The following is a 17,977-nucleotide window of genomic DNA, read 5'->3' as shown; positions in this document are numbered from 1 at the left end:
TAGTTTCAATAAATCATGGCCGTGAGCTCTCCTTAACTTTAACAAAGTTTTTTCGTGTGTAAACTTAACCAAACTATTCACCTTGTCATTAGAGGCTTTTGATAAGAAAACGTTCATGGGTCATTATGGCAGGCAATAACAAACAACGCATTTTGTCATTTTTGGAGGACTTGTTTGTCTACAGACTGCAGTGTAGCAGGAAGTGTTGCTCTGTCATTACAAGGTATCTATCTATACTTTGTGCTGTTCCTCTGTTGTCACCCTCTTGTCCTGTCCCTCCTTTATCACCTTCTTCCTCCTGTGCATTCTCTCTCATACTTTCCTGCCAACACCTTTTCTGGTTTTCTTGACAACTATCCTTTACTTTCTTTTTTTAATCTTCTTTCCCTCTCTCCTCTCCCTATTACTCTCTCTCTCTTTTATCTACACTTGTTTTTATTTATCTGCTGTATCATTTTCATCTCTGTCCTTTACAGTGTCTCTTTTCTACTCTCTCATTCTTTCTCCTTTTAGTCATTTCTATCAATCATCTTTCTCCTTTCTGTTCTCTCTTTATTTCATGCTCTCTCTCTATTGCCATTTTTTGCTTGGCTCGCTCACTTTGTATTTTTGCTCTCTGTCTTCCTTGTCAAAGTGCTATGTCTATATTTTATCCCTTCTCTCCCCCTGTCGAGCTCACCTCCACTGTGTATTTTGCTCTTCTTTCTTTCTATTTCTCTCATGGACAGACTGACAAAAAAAATGTGTTTTCATGCACACAAAAACATATGCAATCGTTGCTTAGAATCTCTTTCACATGTAAAAATGCACACATACTTTACACAAGTATACACACACGGAAACACACACACACATACTTTAAAGCACATGCGCACAAATATACTTCAGCTAGCTCTTTGTGTTTCCATGTCTGCCTCTCCTCAGCCCTCTCAACATGAAAGATATGTGACATCTCTCTTTGTTCTCCCTCTCTCCCTCCATCTCTCATCAGCCTCTCTCGTCACCTCTCCATATTACACCTCACCTCAGCCCTCCCCATCTTTTTAACTCAATTCCTGTATGTCTCTCCTTATTAATTCTCCCTCCATCTCTCCCATCAGCCTCTCCTCCTCTGTCATTACTCTCCATTTCTCTTATTCACTCACTCCTCTTTCATTCCCTCCTCTCGAACATCCTCTTTTCATTTAGTATCTCACTTTTTTCCAACTACACTAACAGCTGAGTGCAACAACCAGGGCCCTAGTATTTGCATTCAACCTTGCAAGTAACAACATAGCTCACTTCAGCAGTGTCCCTCAGCAAGAGCTCTCCACACTGGATTGACTGTTTGTAACCAGCACGAGAAGTATCTTTGGGTTAGCGACATTAAAAGTTTAGGAACCTTGATGCTGGTTCAGTTCACTTCTTAAAAGTTTCATTGAGACCGTTTAATTAAAAATGCAAATAATATCGATGCATTCCATGGTCATTATGAAATATGTTTTTCTTCAGCTAGGTATGTCTCAGGTCCATGAAAATCCAAGGCAAAAGGCAAGAGAAAAGCTACTATCAATGGCTTTTTAAATTACATGCAAATGTTTTACACAGTATGTCCTGCTGGCAGTGGTGGAATGTGTGTGAAAGTGTTTAGTGGTACTTCTGGTACTTTACTCGAGTATTTCCATATTCTGCTAAATTCTACTACTCCACTTATATTTCAGCGGGAAATATTGCACTTTTTACTCCACTACATATATTTGACAGCTATAGCTACCAGTTACTTTACAGATTAAAAGAGATTAAAACATATAAGGAGTTGTATGACACATTGCTTGAGATTAAAAACCCAGCAGTATATAAAAGTAGTTAAACTTGGCTTCACCTCCATCAATAAAATGCTTCTTACATATTTATGGAAAAATAATAAAAATCCATGAATTGAATATATATAGTAATATAACTCTCAGAGGTCACTCTGCATAATGAGTGCTAGTAAAAGCATTTTAAGTAGACTTTGCTTGACAGTACTTCCCTACATTTTCCACCACTGCCAGCCCATCAGGATTTGAAGACATGAACACAGAATGCTTCAATTACCTTTCCACGTTTTGGACAATATACAAGTGAAAGCAAAACTTTGCAAGTCATCCTCCAAGTAGCAGCAGGTTATTCACTGCATTATGTACTACTGCCCCACATTGTACTGCCATTATACAGCTGCAGCACTATCGCTGATAACAATATTAAATTGTAACAGTTTATTGGTCCGTGCAGGATCATTTCCTCTTTGCTCGCTTTCTTGCAGTGAGGTCAGATAGAGAACAGTTTCACCTTCAGGACAGCTCAAAACAGTTTAGAAGGTCGTTCATTTGCCAGGACTTGAGCTGACCTGAGTCATTCAGTCTAAAGTAGACAGTATAACAGTGACTCTCAGACAGAATCTCAGGACTTTTAACACCAACAGGTGACAAGAAGCTACGAGCTGAATGGATAATCTAGCAAAGAGCCACAAGCTACTAGGTCAGTTACAGTATTTGAAGTTTCTCATAGAAATTTGCTCTTTTAAATGTACAACCAATTCAATTCTACAATTAATTGGTCCATTCAGGGGTTTCCTTTGAAGAGGCAGAAAGGAGAAGACTAAGTGACTGAAATGTAGAAACAGTTGTCCTGTGGGTGTAGGCTAGACAGCAGAGAAGTGACTATTGTACTGTTTGTGCAGTCTGTACAGTACCCTAGTGACAACGCTCTGGGAGTCTAGTCTGGACTATAGTGTAGTAACAACTGTGCTTTGTAGTCTGTGAATATGTAAGTGTAGTATGGTAACTGTAAGCAGTAATGTTCAATACACGCGGTTACATCTCATCACCAACAATTTACATTTAATCCCCCCCCCCAATGCCTGCCGTTCTGCCTTATATAATTCCTCTGCTGTGTCACTGCATTCTCATTCAGCACTGTGTGTAAGATCTCTTGTCTACGTGGGTTGTGTTGTGTGTGTAGCAGAGTGCAAGGCGAATGTGGCGAATGTGGTGGATGTGTGTGTGTGTGTGTGTGTGTGTGTGTGTGTGTGTGTGTGTGTGTGTGTGTGTGTGTGTGTGTGTGTGTGTGTGTGTGTGTGTGTATATGTGTGTGTGCTAAGCTTGGCAGAGGGGCACTAAGCCAACTGGCTGATGTCGCTTACCAGGAACACCCAGCACTGCCCACCCAGAGAGCAGGGAAAAAGAGCGGTGTGTTTGTGTGTGACTACTATGTGTATTTACAGTATATTAGACTACTTTATTTTCAACTGAAATGTGGGGAATGCAATGTAATTGTCAAATAAGAATGATTTTTTAGAAATGTGATCATGTGAACAGTGAATATTACAAGCATACACTGTACCAGACAACTGTTATTACAAAATATTTCAGCTACTTTTTGATGAGGAAAGTGAAAAAGTAATTTACTTGGATTATTGTTGTATATTGCCTATTTTCAGTAGACTATTATCAGCATCAGCACATATCTACAAAATAATCCACAGTGATCATAGATTAGAATAAATACACATGCTATGTGACATTTGATGAGTGCATTTAATGAAAGTGCCTTAATGCATCATGATATAGACATTGTTCTGATTGGTGGCCACAGCTGCATTAAGTTGAAAATGCCATTGCCTATCCACTACATGATACAAAATAACTGTTAGAAAAAAGCTGCAATCCATAACTTTTTGCATGTTAAAACTTCAGCAAAGATAATGGAGAACCACATCCATGTTTGCGAGGTTTTGTCACCTTGATAACGTTGGTATGCAGTGAAAATGTCATCAACCAGCCAGGTAATGTGCACACAATGCTGGTTGATAGTTCAATATTAATGCTTATTTACCTTCAGTAAAATTGTAATGATATCAAATTATGTTATTGTTTTACCAAAATCTGTTCAAAATCATAATTCCAAGCCAGAAAATGACCTGTTAGTATCAAGAGATTGAATTTGAACCATATTGACAAGCCTATATGAACACAAATACATAATTTACTGAACTGTATAATTTAGATGACAATTGCATCTTTTTGCAATTGTAACTTTCTCCATATATATTTAATATTCTAACAAGATGATGTTGAAGAGGTAATTTTGCATGGTGAAGAGGTAATATTGTACTCATGTAATATTAAAATTACCATATATTTACTATGGTAAATGTGGATTGAGTTCCTCATTTGAATTCTGCTCTACCTTCCACAAAAGAGAAACTCAAAAAGGGGTCTGCAAGCTTCAGCACTTTATTTTTTTTAAACCAGAAAACATTTTTGTCATGTTGTAACTGTTCATTGCAAAACCTAAATGCTTTGTGTACTTTTTAAAACTTTGACAGACTTGTGCAACCCTATTTGCAAGAGAAGCTTATGTGTAATTGAGGGAAATAAAATCTCTGGAGTTTTAAATTGTTTTCAGTTTCCGGTGTAAACTTTATCTACAGTACACATGCATACACATTGTGAGATGTGCAGCAGAGTCTCCATCTCACACACTGCCATTATCACCGCTCCAGTTTTTGCCTGCTTTTTGGCTCGTTATGTCAGTTCAGCATGGTGGGTTACTTTAGATAAATGAGGTTGCAGTGTAATTCTTGTTTATCTGATCGCACTGTAACGTTCCACTCTTCTGAACATACCCCACATCTAACGTCTATCTGCCGCTAATAACATACACACTGCACGGTCATCATCTGGGCAAGACAGACAATTGCATTCCTGCATTTTTTTCTCTCTCTCTCTCTCTCTCTCTCGTTTCCCTCCTCTTTCCACTCTTCCATTCTTCGGGGAGTGTTTGCTCTTTCGTTACCCCCTCCCTCCCTCCACCCCCATGGTGATGAGAGAGTTTCAGACGACGGTGCCAGACTCTCTCTCTCCCTCTGTCTCTTCTATGCATTCTGAGAAGAAAGCTGGCAGACTAAAAATGAGCTTTAGGAAGTGGGTCTAATCCAAGGTGATTTATCTAAGTGGGACATTTGTATGTGTGTGTGTGTGTGTGTGTGTGTGTGTGTGTGTGTGTGTGTGTGTGTGTGTGTGTGTGTGTGTGTGTGTGTGTGTGTGCGTGTGTGTGTGTGCGCGCGCGCGTGTGCGTGCGTGCGTGCGTGCGTGTATATGTGTGTGTGTGTATGTAAATCTATACTCGTGCATGTGTGGCTTTACAGCATGTTTGTATTCATACAGTATGTGTGTGTGCTGCTTACAAGCAGCTTGTGTTTACTCCTGCGTGTATTATTTGTGTGTGTGAGGGTGTGGATGTGTGTAAAAACCTTAACAAAAGCATTGTTCATCGGTGTCTCTCGGGTGAGCTTGTCTCTTTCATCTGCCCGCCCACACACACACACACACACACACACACTCACGCACACACATACCATCGATGTTAAAACATTTATTACCACGCCGTGCTAACCCACATCAGAGGTTAGGTTAGCAGGCTCTGACTTCTCCATTGTGTCCTGTCAGCGGGTGACGACTAAATCAGTCACGGCAAACATTCAACCTCACTGCAGCTTCTCTTGCAGCCAGTTTCATCAGAGGGAGAGCCAGAACAACAACTGGATAGCACTGACCTTGAATTTGAGGGGGTTTATATCTATAAACACATGTGTACAGTATGTACCGCAAGCAAGACCCAGTTCATCTTTATGAACACTCCTGCCCTGTTTGCTTCTCCTGCTCCAGACAGTTCAGACAGGTTTAAGACTCTTAAAACAGACTCAATCCTTCCCTACATCTGGCCCAGATTAAATCCCCTAGCCAACTCCCACTATCGGATGGCAGAGCAACGTTTAGCTTAGATAGGAGCAATCCCTACTCACATTCTGCCCTCTTCCTTCCTGTTATCTTACATCAGTCTCCATCATTTCTACTTCTCTTTCTCCCATTCTTGGCTTTTCTCTTCATCTTCCGTCCATTCAACCCCTCCTCCATCTCCTTTGCTCTATCATACTAATACACAAAAGTGCACCCTTTTTGTCTTTGCTGTTTCTTCTCCCTTTCCTTTATCCCTCTCTTTGCCAATGTCCTTGTTCTGTTTTCTTTTTTCTGCACTTTGCCAATGCCCTTGTGCCCTATCTCTCTCATATTTCTCTTTCATCTCTGTCTGTTTTGCTCACTCTCTTTTTCTCTCTATTGCACTGTCCCCATCTCTCTCTTCACTTCCCTTATCACTTATATTCTCTTCCCTTCATTTTTTTCTCTCTCCTTCTCTTTCTCTAACCCCCCACCTCCTCCCTTCCCCCTTTCTTAAGCAGTCTGTGACTGTAATGTTGCTGAAGAGAACACAGTGTGTCAGCCTGAATCAGACAGATGAGCTGGGAGCAGAGTAAGAGGCTGAGCGCACCACATTAATCCACACACACACACACACACACACACACACTCTCTCTCTCTCTTCATCTCTGCCTAAGGGGCTGTACTGAACGGACGACGCACACTGATATACACACACATACACACACACACAGATACCACAAACACGCTCACAATGTTCCAACAAATGACCGCATGGCAGGCATGAGACAAAATACCGAGGCTAATCCTGATACAAGATAACAAGAATAAAAATAAAAAAACACTACTGACAGCATTTTGGAATTGGAATTTATGATGTGATATCAAACTCAAAGCAATATAATAATTGATATAAAGCATTAAACTAAATATTTGAACATTTTTGCTACCGTGTTGAACCATGTTTAGCTTACTTTTCGACTAGTGACATATTGTTCTTTATGAAAGTGAGAATGTTTAAAGAGAAATGAGAGATCTAGGATTTATTTTGTAATATTAAATCAATAATATTAATGTTTAACTATCCATTACATTTATATGCTGTTCATAAACTGCAACATCCTAAACTACATTTTAGAACTGACGATCAATTGATTCGCGCTGCCTCTGCGGCCTCACTTAAATGACACGCTAACAGGTTAGCCTGGTTCAAGACCTCTGAATCAAAGCCCACGTCTCAGATTTGTTCTGGGATTTCAAATGAAACAAAATGGCATTTCATTCAGATTATCAGGCTACTAACATGTGACTTCTGATATGTTGTTGTGGTGGTCTTGCTACTGTAGGGCAGCAAACGCTTCCATACAATACTTCTCACATGGTTTGGTGTCATGATTATTCATTAACCGCCTGATTGTTTATACACTGTTAATTTTGAATTTGGCCACATCAATTACACATAATTTTCCCCATGTTTTAACAGTAGTTTGAATGTCGAATAAAAAGTGGCCGTCTTATTATCCACCATCTCACTGCTCAACAACACACATACTTAACAGGAGTGAAAATATGGTCATATGTAATTTTATATCACGCTTTTCATCTCGTCATTATCTTGAAATCATGAAATTTGATACAACAATATTTTGTCCCTTGCCAGCAGCAACAGCATAGCCGTTCATTAACACCAGACCCCTGCAGTGCCTCTGTACCTCACTTAAACACACATGCAGACACACACACACACACACACACAAAGCAATGGAGAGGCCACCTAATGTGATTCCCGACTGTGAGCTGTCACCCTCCAGTAGACATGTCTTTTTTATACTTTATATTAAAGGGTCTGGGCTGTCCATTCCCCTATAAGAGTTTTGTCTTGTGTTTGACAGTAGGAATGAGAGGAGAGCTGCAGAACAGTCAAGACTCTTCAGAAACCTTTTTTTCCCCAGACATTTAATTCTAGAAAGAAAAAAAATTGAGAAAACCAGGACAGCAACTGAACTACAACATATATTTGTCTGTAAAACCTTCAGTCATAAAGCCATCATCAAGGTTTTCACATTTTAGGCAAGCAAGTCTTAAACAGTCCACTACATCTAGGCAGAGAGGAAAGGAAGGAGAGACTGACACATGGTCTTTTTGGATTAAAATGCTTGACTTTTGGGGTTTTATGATGCAAGACAACTATTTTATCTCCTTTTCTCTCACATTCCATTCAGCCTTGTGCTTGTGTATCTGCTCTTTTGCAAGATTTAACCTCAGGCCAGCAGGGTTGAACACAACTCTCCAGGCAGGAGACTTGCTTGCACTTTGTGTAAGCATGTGACCGACACATCTACGCCCCCTGATTAGCCAGGGCTACAATGCAACCTTATTTAAAAATACACAGTGGAATTCCAGGAGAGCAGTGAAATCTGAGAGCCATGAATTATAAATACAACAGGAGGAGAAAAGCAAGACGCCCACAGGCACTCTCAATGTGTGTGATTTGATGTTTGTGTGTTTGCAGCTACCACTAAAGTTACACATTGCCAATGTCTCTTTACACATACAAAGAAATGAGCCCCAGCCAACATAAAACATACACTCCATCCAAAAAGATAGAGAGAGTGGGTCTGCCAAACATACAAACACACTATATCCAAAACCTGGCTCTGCCGTTTTACTGCAGCAACACTCCACGGACAGGAGCAATTTGAGAGGGTTATAGCATCATCTCTCCAAGCGTGAAATGTGTAAAACATACCCATTGCCAGCCATAGAATTAAAGTTGTAAATGTGAGGAAAAACAAACTTCTCGACTTTGAAAAGTTCCATGCCATAAGGAGATATCTTGCAGCAAAGTAAAACTAACACCTTCTGTTAAAACATGATGGCTGGTAGAAAAGTAGAGCTCTTAAGCAAATACAATATCGCTGCAGTTATCGGCTTACTTCAGCGTTTTGCTTTTTACTTTGTTAGTGTCACATCCTCTCAAGTAGTTAAATGTAGTGGTGACGTTTTCAGTCTATCACTATAAGTCTATTTTCATAATATTAACTCCATTTAGTGATTACCATTAGCCTAAATACCACTAATATTAAAAATATGTGGTGTGTAAAAACTATTTCTCAGACACATAGTGACAAAACTGAATAAAAGAATACTAATTTTAATCAAATAAATAAAACATCGGTAAATTTGATACAAAATTTGTTTAAAATTATTGTTTAAACAAGATAAGAAAATTTTTGTGGTTAAGACAAAAAAAAGTGGTTTTCTCATTCATTTCTGGAACCACATGTACATGTACTATCTTGAAGTTTTAATGTGCTTTTTTAACACATACTTCATCAGATTTTCAGGTATTTGCTTCTGAAGAAGATCCACGTCTAGAGCAGGCATGGTTTATTCAAGGATAGTTCAGAGATAGCGCCAAATGCAACAAGTCCTACTCAATAAACCGTCAAAATACATCATTTGTAAATGCCACATACAAGCATTTTCTGATCTGACGCCCCTATTGGCAGGACAACATAATTTGTCAGTGCCCTCCAAAACCCACCAAAAGTTACCTTTGTAAAAACAAAACTTTTTTCTGATGTGACACCACTATAGTTGAGGTTTGGTTAGGTTTAGGCACAACAATGGCTTGGTTAGGGTTAGAGAAAGATTGTGGTTTGGGTTCAAATAAATATTTGGTTACGGTTAGGAAACAATCGTGGTCATGGTAAAACGAAACCAACGCTGACTAAACGGGAAGCTGTTTTCGTTGGGAGGACAGTCTCTCCAAATAATCGCTAAAGATCACATTGCCAAAACACACAATATCGCCACCTTCCACAAGAAAAAATGCATGTTTTCTTAATTGTCTTTTCTGGTGTTAAAGCTTTAAAGTTCACAAAGAATCCCACATGCATCAGCCCTGTATCACCCTGTATAACCATCTCCCTACTTTCCAACCCCTCACCCTAGTATTTAAAGAGCATAAAACTGATGAATAGTAAAGGCAGGAGCAGTGCAGCGTGGTGAGCAGAGCCCCAGCCTGTGGAAACAGGCCTCAGTGTGGATGACAGGCCTAACGAGCTAAATATAGCCTTCTGGGTTATCTCCTCTGTGGGCGCAGCGAGTCCGTTGTTGCTTCACATTATTTACGTGTCTGTGCGTGCATCCTCTCTCTCTCTCTCTCTCTCTCTCTCTCTCTGTTTCTTTCATTTCACGCCCCCCCATACAAACACATCACTATCTCTTTCTCTTGCACTCTGTGTTGCATACTCTCTTTTTTTCTCTCTCCCTCCTCTCTCCATTTCATCCCTTCACAGCATATTTTTCCACCCTCAATCTCTCCTCTCTGCAATTCTGTCCCCTGGTACCTCTCTCTCATTTCATCTCTTTCATTCCTTTTTAGCATTTTTTCACTCTCTCTCTTTCCCTCTGTATCTCTCTCCTGCCTCTATCACGCTTTCCCTCTCTTTTATTCTCTTTATCTCTGCCTCCCTTTGTATTCTTCCCTCCCTCCCTCAGCAGCTTCGTGTTTTTTTTCTGTCTGACACTCTCTGAGCCTTTTTTCTCTCAAGCTATCTCTCCCTTTGAGCCTCTCTTTCACTCTCCTCCCTCTCATTTTCTCTCCTTTTTTCCCTCCCTCTCATTTCTGTGCCATGCCTATGAAATAGCATAGCACTGTGTTAGCCATCCACTACACCATAGTGAGCCACAGTTCAAATAATATAACCAACCTTCTGTCATGCTAACGTATATGGATATGTCATCTGCATCTGCAGCTCCCTGACCTCCTGCCACGGGGATAAAGCCTAGTGCTGAATTTAAACATATGGCAGAAGATACTCTTGTGCTATTTCTCTCCCTCCTTAGCTTACCAGTGGTCACAAAGGCCGTGACATTTAATATGTACAAAGTTTGATCAAATGTCATCCATTGCCCCAGTCTAAGGAAAGACACAGAACTGCATCTATGCTGGCATGCCACCACTCCTATTGTATAAGATCGGGTGGTGAGGATTTGCAATGGAGAAGGTGGATGTTTGTCTAGGCTGTTTGTTCCGCACAGTAATTCTGTGAAACCACAGCTAAAATGGGGAGTGCCTGAGATTAGGAAAGTGGGTGTTTTTGAGACATCTGTGGTTTTCAGAGGATTTTTCTTTGTGTGTGTTCTGCACTGTATCATATTTATGTGCACGTTTCTTCTTCTTTTTTTTTTACCACTTTGAAAAGCATAGTGAGGATATTTTTATGAAATGAGGTGAGTTTGACAAGTCCTTCTGGTTCGTGGGGGTTCGTGTTTGAGTAGTTTAAAATCCTAAACAAAACCTTTTTTGAAGTTTTTAAAGTTTTTGGTATTGCAATTGTATGGATTTGTTATTATGCAGTAGGTGATTTATTCAAAGTTGTATTGTGTTTATGCAACTGCCAGAAAATTCAATAACTTCAAAATGTAATAAAAATGGCCCTCTACTGGGTTGAGGATCTCATGAGGAGATTATATCGTAACGTAAGTAAGTATACAGAATGACTATATGTCTATTGGTGAGGAACACTGTGTTTACGTCTTGTTTTACTTTTGTGATAAAGCTACTGAAATGACTATCTTAAACATGCTAAAATGTAGTAACAGTAGCACAAGCAGAGAAGACTGCAAGTCAACAAACTGACTCAGTAATGTTAGTTACACACTACCTAAGGTTTGTTAGCTAACATTAGCCACCATAGGCTACTGGTCATACCAGACCAAGTACGGTTGTAGAAGAAAAAACCTTGAGTGTATTGAACTGAACAAGGGTGATTTATTGCTGATGAATTCATTTTGCCATGCAGTGACAACTTGAATTGTGTTGTTTCTTCATTCAAAAGTTACTTAGTCTCGCATTAACTACTATAAATATAACTACTACGATGTATAAGAATAACTACTATAATGTACGGCAGTATTCTCAGTTTTTTTCATTACATAGTTTTATCCCATTTGGAGAAATATTTTGACAGGTTTTGATATTATTAGGCACTTATTACATTGTCAGTTATTACCAGATTTAGAATTAGATTAGTTGGGGCCTGAGGAATAAAAGATCTTTAATGGAAGGTCCTCATAAGAACAGAAGAACAAGGATGTGTGTGTGTAAGTGTAGAATGAATGGATATGTATAATTATGCTGTATCTCCTGTGTGTGTGTGTGTGTTTGTGTGTGTGTTTGTTTTTATCTGTGTATCTTCTGCCCGTCTGTCTGTGTGCTTCTATATCCATTTGTCTGTTTACCTGTCTGCCTGCTTGCTTTTCTCTCACACTAGTCTATTTGTCAGTCTATCTGCCTTTCTCTCTCTCTTTCTGTCTATCCATCTGTATGTCTATCTAGCTTACGGCCCTGATCCTGCCTGCTCTCCCAGGTTTATGAAATGCGAGCAGCTTAGCAGATGGTGCATATCGTATTCTGGTCGGCTCTGTGTGGGTTTTGTACCACAGACGAAGGCTTACGATACATGTGAGCCTTTAGTCGCACAGACACACCGACACAGAGGGAGCTCAGGCTGTTAGCGCACGAGAGAGAAAACACAGAGAGAGGAAGAAGAGACAGAGAAACAGACTGAGCAAGATAGAGGGTGTGACAGAGGAAGAAAATTGGAAAGGAGGTTTTAGATAGAGGTATAAGTGAGCAAGATAAACAGTGAGAAACAGAGAGAAAAACATATAATACTGGTTTAGTAATGGTTTGTACAACTTGTGGAAATTTATACTGTATTCCACTATTACAGATAATCAAAATAATTCCGAAGTTTATTATCTCAGGATAAACCACTTGAGTATCATCTCGTTTTCAAGGGGGTCCCAAACAAACACTCACAAAACAAATGGAAAACGGAAACAGTACAAGACACAAAATATATAACACAACAATGACAAAACAAACAACAAGCTAAATAACAAAACAAAAAAGAACAAAAGACAAGAGTTACAACCTTGAACTAGACACAATAAAAAAAAGATCAATCTATAAATAAATAAAGAAACAGTGATAGCTTTACTGAAAACAGGCAATTTGTTTTAAGATGAGAAAACAAAACATTTTTAAATAAGTAAAATGATGACAAAGAACGGATATTTACAGGTAACTTATTCCAATCAGAAGGAGCCCGAAACAAAAGCTTCAGATACAAAAGGGGACCATAAAGAGGATCTGATCAGAGCATCTTAGTAAATAATTTGACGTATAAGGAACAAATAAGCAACAATAAGGATAATTAAAGTTAATGCATTCAAAAATAAATTGATACTAGTAAAATTGACGTCTTATATCTAGAAGGAGCCACATGAGTGTGTCTAACATTGTGCAATGGTGTGTAAAAAAAGATCAACCTAGTATAAATCTGTATCTATATATATCTATATCTATATATCTATATATATCTATATATCTATATATATATCTATATCTATATATCTATATATATATATATATATCTATATATCTATATATATATCTATATATATATCTATATATATATATATCTATATATATCTATATATAGATATATATATCTATATCTATATATATATATATATATATATATATATATATATATATATATATATATATATATATATATATCTATATATCTATATATCTATATATATATATATATATATATATATATAGATAGATAGATAGATAGATAGATAGATAGATAGATAGATATATATATATATATATATATATATATATATATATATATAGATAGATAGATAGATAGATAGATAGATATATATCTATCTATCTATCTATCTATATATAACATAAAGGGGACACAGATCAGTTTTAGAAGCATTTTGGTAAACAATGTCAGCACAACACATTATTATTAGTATAAGTTGTAAAACAAGTCTCTTTGTAACATTAAATGTAAAACAATGGCTGGAACGATACAGAACACCATCACCAAAATTTACTTTTTTCATGACATGATCAATGTGTGGTTTAAAGATAAGTTCAGAGTCAATTTTCTGTTATAGAAACAGCCTTTTGATGTGAATAAAATGAGAAAATAAGTTCAAACAGAGAAGTAATAGAGAAAGAAAGAAATCTTGAGTAAGAATGAGGAACACAGGAAGAACAACAGAGAAGAGGAGAGACAAACAGATCTTTTACTCCTGAATGACAAACACTAAACAGTATCAAACCAGTTAATCAAAAACACAGATACAACTCCCCTGATTGTAATTCCTATATAAAAACCTAACAGACTCTTTTCAGAGTTTCCGAGTGGCTCAGTCGGACTAACAAATCACCATACAGCTCTGGTAAAGGTCTGATTGGACTTACCATGATGTAGTGCCTCTGCATCTCAGTCTTCTCACTGGCCAGCTTCTCACACTCCAGCTTCAGGCTGCACAAGGACGAAAAAGGACACACACACGGATTAAATGGTGTATTTGAATCCACTGAAATAAATTATAATTTCCACAGGACTTAGACATTACAGAGGTCAAACATAGTTTAAGGCTGTGTAAGTATACCCAAAAAAAAAATTCTTAGCCACACAGTCTGGCTACCCATTACTGCTGAAAGTGACACTGAAAAATATCACCTTCATGGTAGCAACTGCCAGCAGGGTGTGTTTTATTCACCACTGCAATTCATCACACCTCCATGTGTGTGGGAATGTGTCTTGTTATATAAGTCATGTGTACATTGGTGTGTTTATGTTCGAGTTCTGCTACTAAGCCCAATGGGCCCTGACAACGTATCACATTTCATGTCAGGTTTGTGCCTTGTTGTGTTCTGCTTTGGTCTTGAATCAAGTCCAGGTTTGGATATTCCCAAAGTACTTTCAAACGTGTTTCAAATGCATTGCATTAGTCAATAATGAATGAAATAAAGACAAATCTTTGCAAACCAGATCCACCAGTCCAATGTCTAGCAGTAAAGTGGTGTTGTTTTATCGCAGTAGGCTGTTCAGCCTGCCCACTGAGGTGTGAGCAATAGGCTGGATGTTTTAACCTACAATGGCTTCTCTCTCTTAGCCAAAGTCACTTCGGGTCAGCGATATGATAACGTGACCATTAGTGACCTCCAGCTGTAGAAGGGGGAAAAGAAAAAAGACCTAAATTGCATTACATTTCTTTTGATATGTTGGAAACTATAATCTCAGTTATCCACAACTTCAGTTATTCTGCAATTAAATTCACAACTTCAGTTATTCTTCAATTAAATTCTTCCATTTTAAGATTAGATAAAAATATATTTGTTTAATTGTATTAATATCATAGGAGAAACTGGAAATCTCTGCACTATAAAAGATACTGAATGTAAAAAGGACATTTGAGGTACACTGACAAAGTGAATATAGGTAACAGCTTTGATTCCTTATTGTAAATGTATACCTATTACAAAGAAGGTGGTTTATAGATTAAGGCAACAATGACGAGTTAGTGTGTGTAAAGCTTTAAGATGGCTGAGACTGGATTCAGTATGAAGGGCTACAACTCACTATCAGTCCCCCATTATTTTGTACATTCAGTGTAATAATAAAGATTAAAACGACAGCAATTGCACGCTGTCATATTATCATTACTGTTTCTTATATTCAAGTATTCAACACCCACTTCCACTGAACTGAGCTACAATGTGTTGTTTTTATAATTATTACATTTAGTAGAGAATATACAATATAAAAAGTGTGGAGTGATTCTTCATACCATTTACACCAGTTCTTCTTGATTAGAAAGAATTGAACTGTTAACCATTGACATTTATGGCGTGAATGTATATTCCTAAATAAAATGTCGACGTTTCTGTAGGTCTGTATACTGCATCTGTCGTATGTGCAGTATAATATTTGTGTGTCCACCTGTGATACTGCGCCTGGAGGAACTGGAATTCCTCCTTGATACGGTCCAGAGTTTCCAGGACTGTGAACTTGAAAGACTGGCCGGGCTGCAAGGGGACCTGCACAGAAAAAATAGAAAGAGGAGGAGAGAAAGAAAGGATGAAAAATGGATACTGAGGTGTCTGTGTGTGTGTGTGTGTGCGTGCGTGCGTGTGTGCGTTCCTGCTCAAGAGAAGAGATTGTATGCATTGTGCCTGTAATGTATTTGTGTAGGCACATGTGCACCTGCATGTGCCATACATTTGAGTGTGTGTGCATGCAAGCATGTGTGTGTGTATGAGCCTGTGCGTGTGCAGGCGTGTGTGTGCATGTCCGTGTGTGTGTCAGGGAGCAACGGAAGGGGAGAAAAAAAGCCAAGATGAAAGTGAGAGGGAAGGTCACTTCCTCTTCCCACACATCATAAAGCCGTGTCCTCTCTCTCTGTTCTCCTCCTCCTCTAATGACTCTGCCTCCTTCCCTCCACTGCCCCCATCCTTTCTTCCTCTCCTCTCCCTCTCTTCCACATTAGCATCCTCTCTACTCTGCCAGGCTGCTAATGTATTCCAGCCTACAAAGAGCTGAGAAGGGAGGAAACGTCAAATGAATAACTTATAGGGAATCACGGCACCGTCTCTCACCTGCTAAAAGCTAAAGAAGGCCCAACAAAACAAGCACCTCCCTGGGGTCCAACCACCATCCACCCCACCACCACCACCAGTCCTCCATGTCTATCTAAAGCGCTTTCGACATCCGCCCTCCTCCCCCAAGTTTTAGAAACAAGGGCACTGTGGATTTTTTTTTATACTGTTGTTGTTTATGTTTGAGGATGGGAATTAGTTTGTAGTCAGGAAAATCTACAGTAGTAAAAAATGGTTGTGTTATTGTTGTTGTTGATATTGTTGTGGATTCTCAGAGGAGATATTTATGTAAGACGACACCATATTTTCTGCATTCTTCTCCCTTTTTCTCCCAATGGCTGCTTTTCCTTGCACAGTGGGACTCCCGCTGTTAGCCTGGGGAGGATGCAGACTGCCAGGTGTCTCTGCCACTTCTTGTCAGCCACTTCTTTTCACCTGTGAGTGATCAGCCTCAACAGGAGTACTGAGGTTCATACTATCCTGCCTAGATGCCACGTCCCTCTGCACAAGCACTCCGACGCAGCTAGCACAGGGACAAGGACACCTCATCGGCATGCCACCCTGCAAAGGATGCCCACTGTGTTGATAAGTGCACCCAGCCATACCTGAAGCACCACAGCTGGGGACTGAACTCTGATCCCTGCAGTGGTGGGTGAGTGATTCTTCCTATGTGCCACTCAGATAGGCTACACCCATCTTTTCAGCCTAAATTACAAACTGATGCAGCAAGCAGAGAAAACTGAGCTAATAAAACCCAGTTCAAGTATTACATTACACGTTTGGCTCAAAATTAAGTTTCCTTTCATTATGATTTGGCGCTGGCAAACAGCAAAGATGCTAAATGCAGCTTTTACATGAGCTACGATCAACTTTCTCAAATAAGGAAGGATAAGTTTTGGTTGGTATGATGTACTCAACTTTCCAATTTTTTATACCTCTGATGATACTGTTGACCTTTAATCCAGTACCTAAAGTCATGTAACATATGAAGTGTGCCTTTTAATTTAGTAATTTAACAACCCAAGCCAACTATGAATCCATCCATCCACACATTTGTTCAGCATCTGTTCACATATCCATCCATCCATCCAGTCATCCATCCATCCAAACTGAGCAGCACAGTGCAGTCGCTCACTACAGTGCAGCTGGGTGGCTTTCAGCCCGCAGCTACGGCTAAAAGATTGGCGGTTTCAGTGGCGGGGCTTCATTAGTCTAGACAAGCACAATTCAATTAGATTTCAATTAGTCCAACGGTGGAGGTCAGAGACGCCGTGGGTTCCCCAGTAATTAATCCACGGAGCCGAGCTGAGCTGAGCTAAACTGAGCTGAGACAGGCATAGCAGGGTCATCTAGATGGTTGGATGGGCACAACGCACACAAACCCTCTGGGTGTGTGTGTGGGAGGGAGAGATGGAGGGGGTGGGTGGGATAGATGGGATGGGGGTGTCTGCCAACAGATCCCCACTGACCTTGATTCACACCACACACACTTAGTGGGGGAGGGGATAGATAATGATCTGGCACACACAGATACACATGCACACCCACGTAGCCATGAGCACATTGAAAAACACAAACAAACAAACAGACACTACTGCACATGCAGATTCACACTTAAAGTACACATAAGTACACAGAGAACACACAAACCCACAGTGGGAGGGAGAGCAGGGATGAAGGGATGAATTGACGAGGAGGAAAAAAGGTGGAAGAGAGATAGATACTCATCTGACAGACAGAA

General features: G+C 39.3%; 1 protein-coding gene across 5 annotated transcripts in view; it reads right to left on the bottom strand.

The window, feature by feature from the left end:
• Positions 1-17,977, bottom strand: part of tle2b (TLE family member 2, transcriptional corepressor b) — an 83,083-nt gene that overhangs the window by 48,561 nt on the left and 16,545 nt on the right. For 4 of the 5 annotated variants that reach the window (XM_044198383.1, XM_044198386.1, XM_044198385.1 and 1 more), the window contains 2 exons: positions 15,581-15,678; positions 14,053-14,116 (listed from right to left, as the gene is read on the bottom strand). In XM_044198383.1, the coding sequence (XP_044054318.1) occupies positions 14,053-14,116; positions 15,581-15,678 (162 nt within the window). Of the gene's footprint in view, positions 1-14,052; positions 14,117-14,626; positions 14,807-15,580; positions 15,679-17,977 lie in introns of those variants that run through there. The other variant, XM_044198387.1, reaches the window with a different exon arrangement.

The sequence above is a fragment of the Siniperca chuatsi genome, linkage group LG6 (genome assembly GCF_020085105.1).
Source record: "Siniperca chuatsi isolate FFG_IHB_CAS linkage group LG6, ASM2008510v1, whole genome shotgun sequence".
Taxonomy (NCBI): Eukaryota; Metazoa; Chordata; class Actinopteri; order Centrarchiformes; family Sinipercidae; genus Siniperca; species Siniperca chuatsi.
This window is presented reverse-complemented; position numbering and strand designations above follow the sequence as displayed.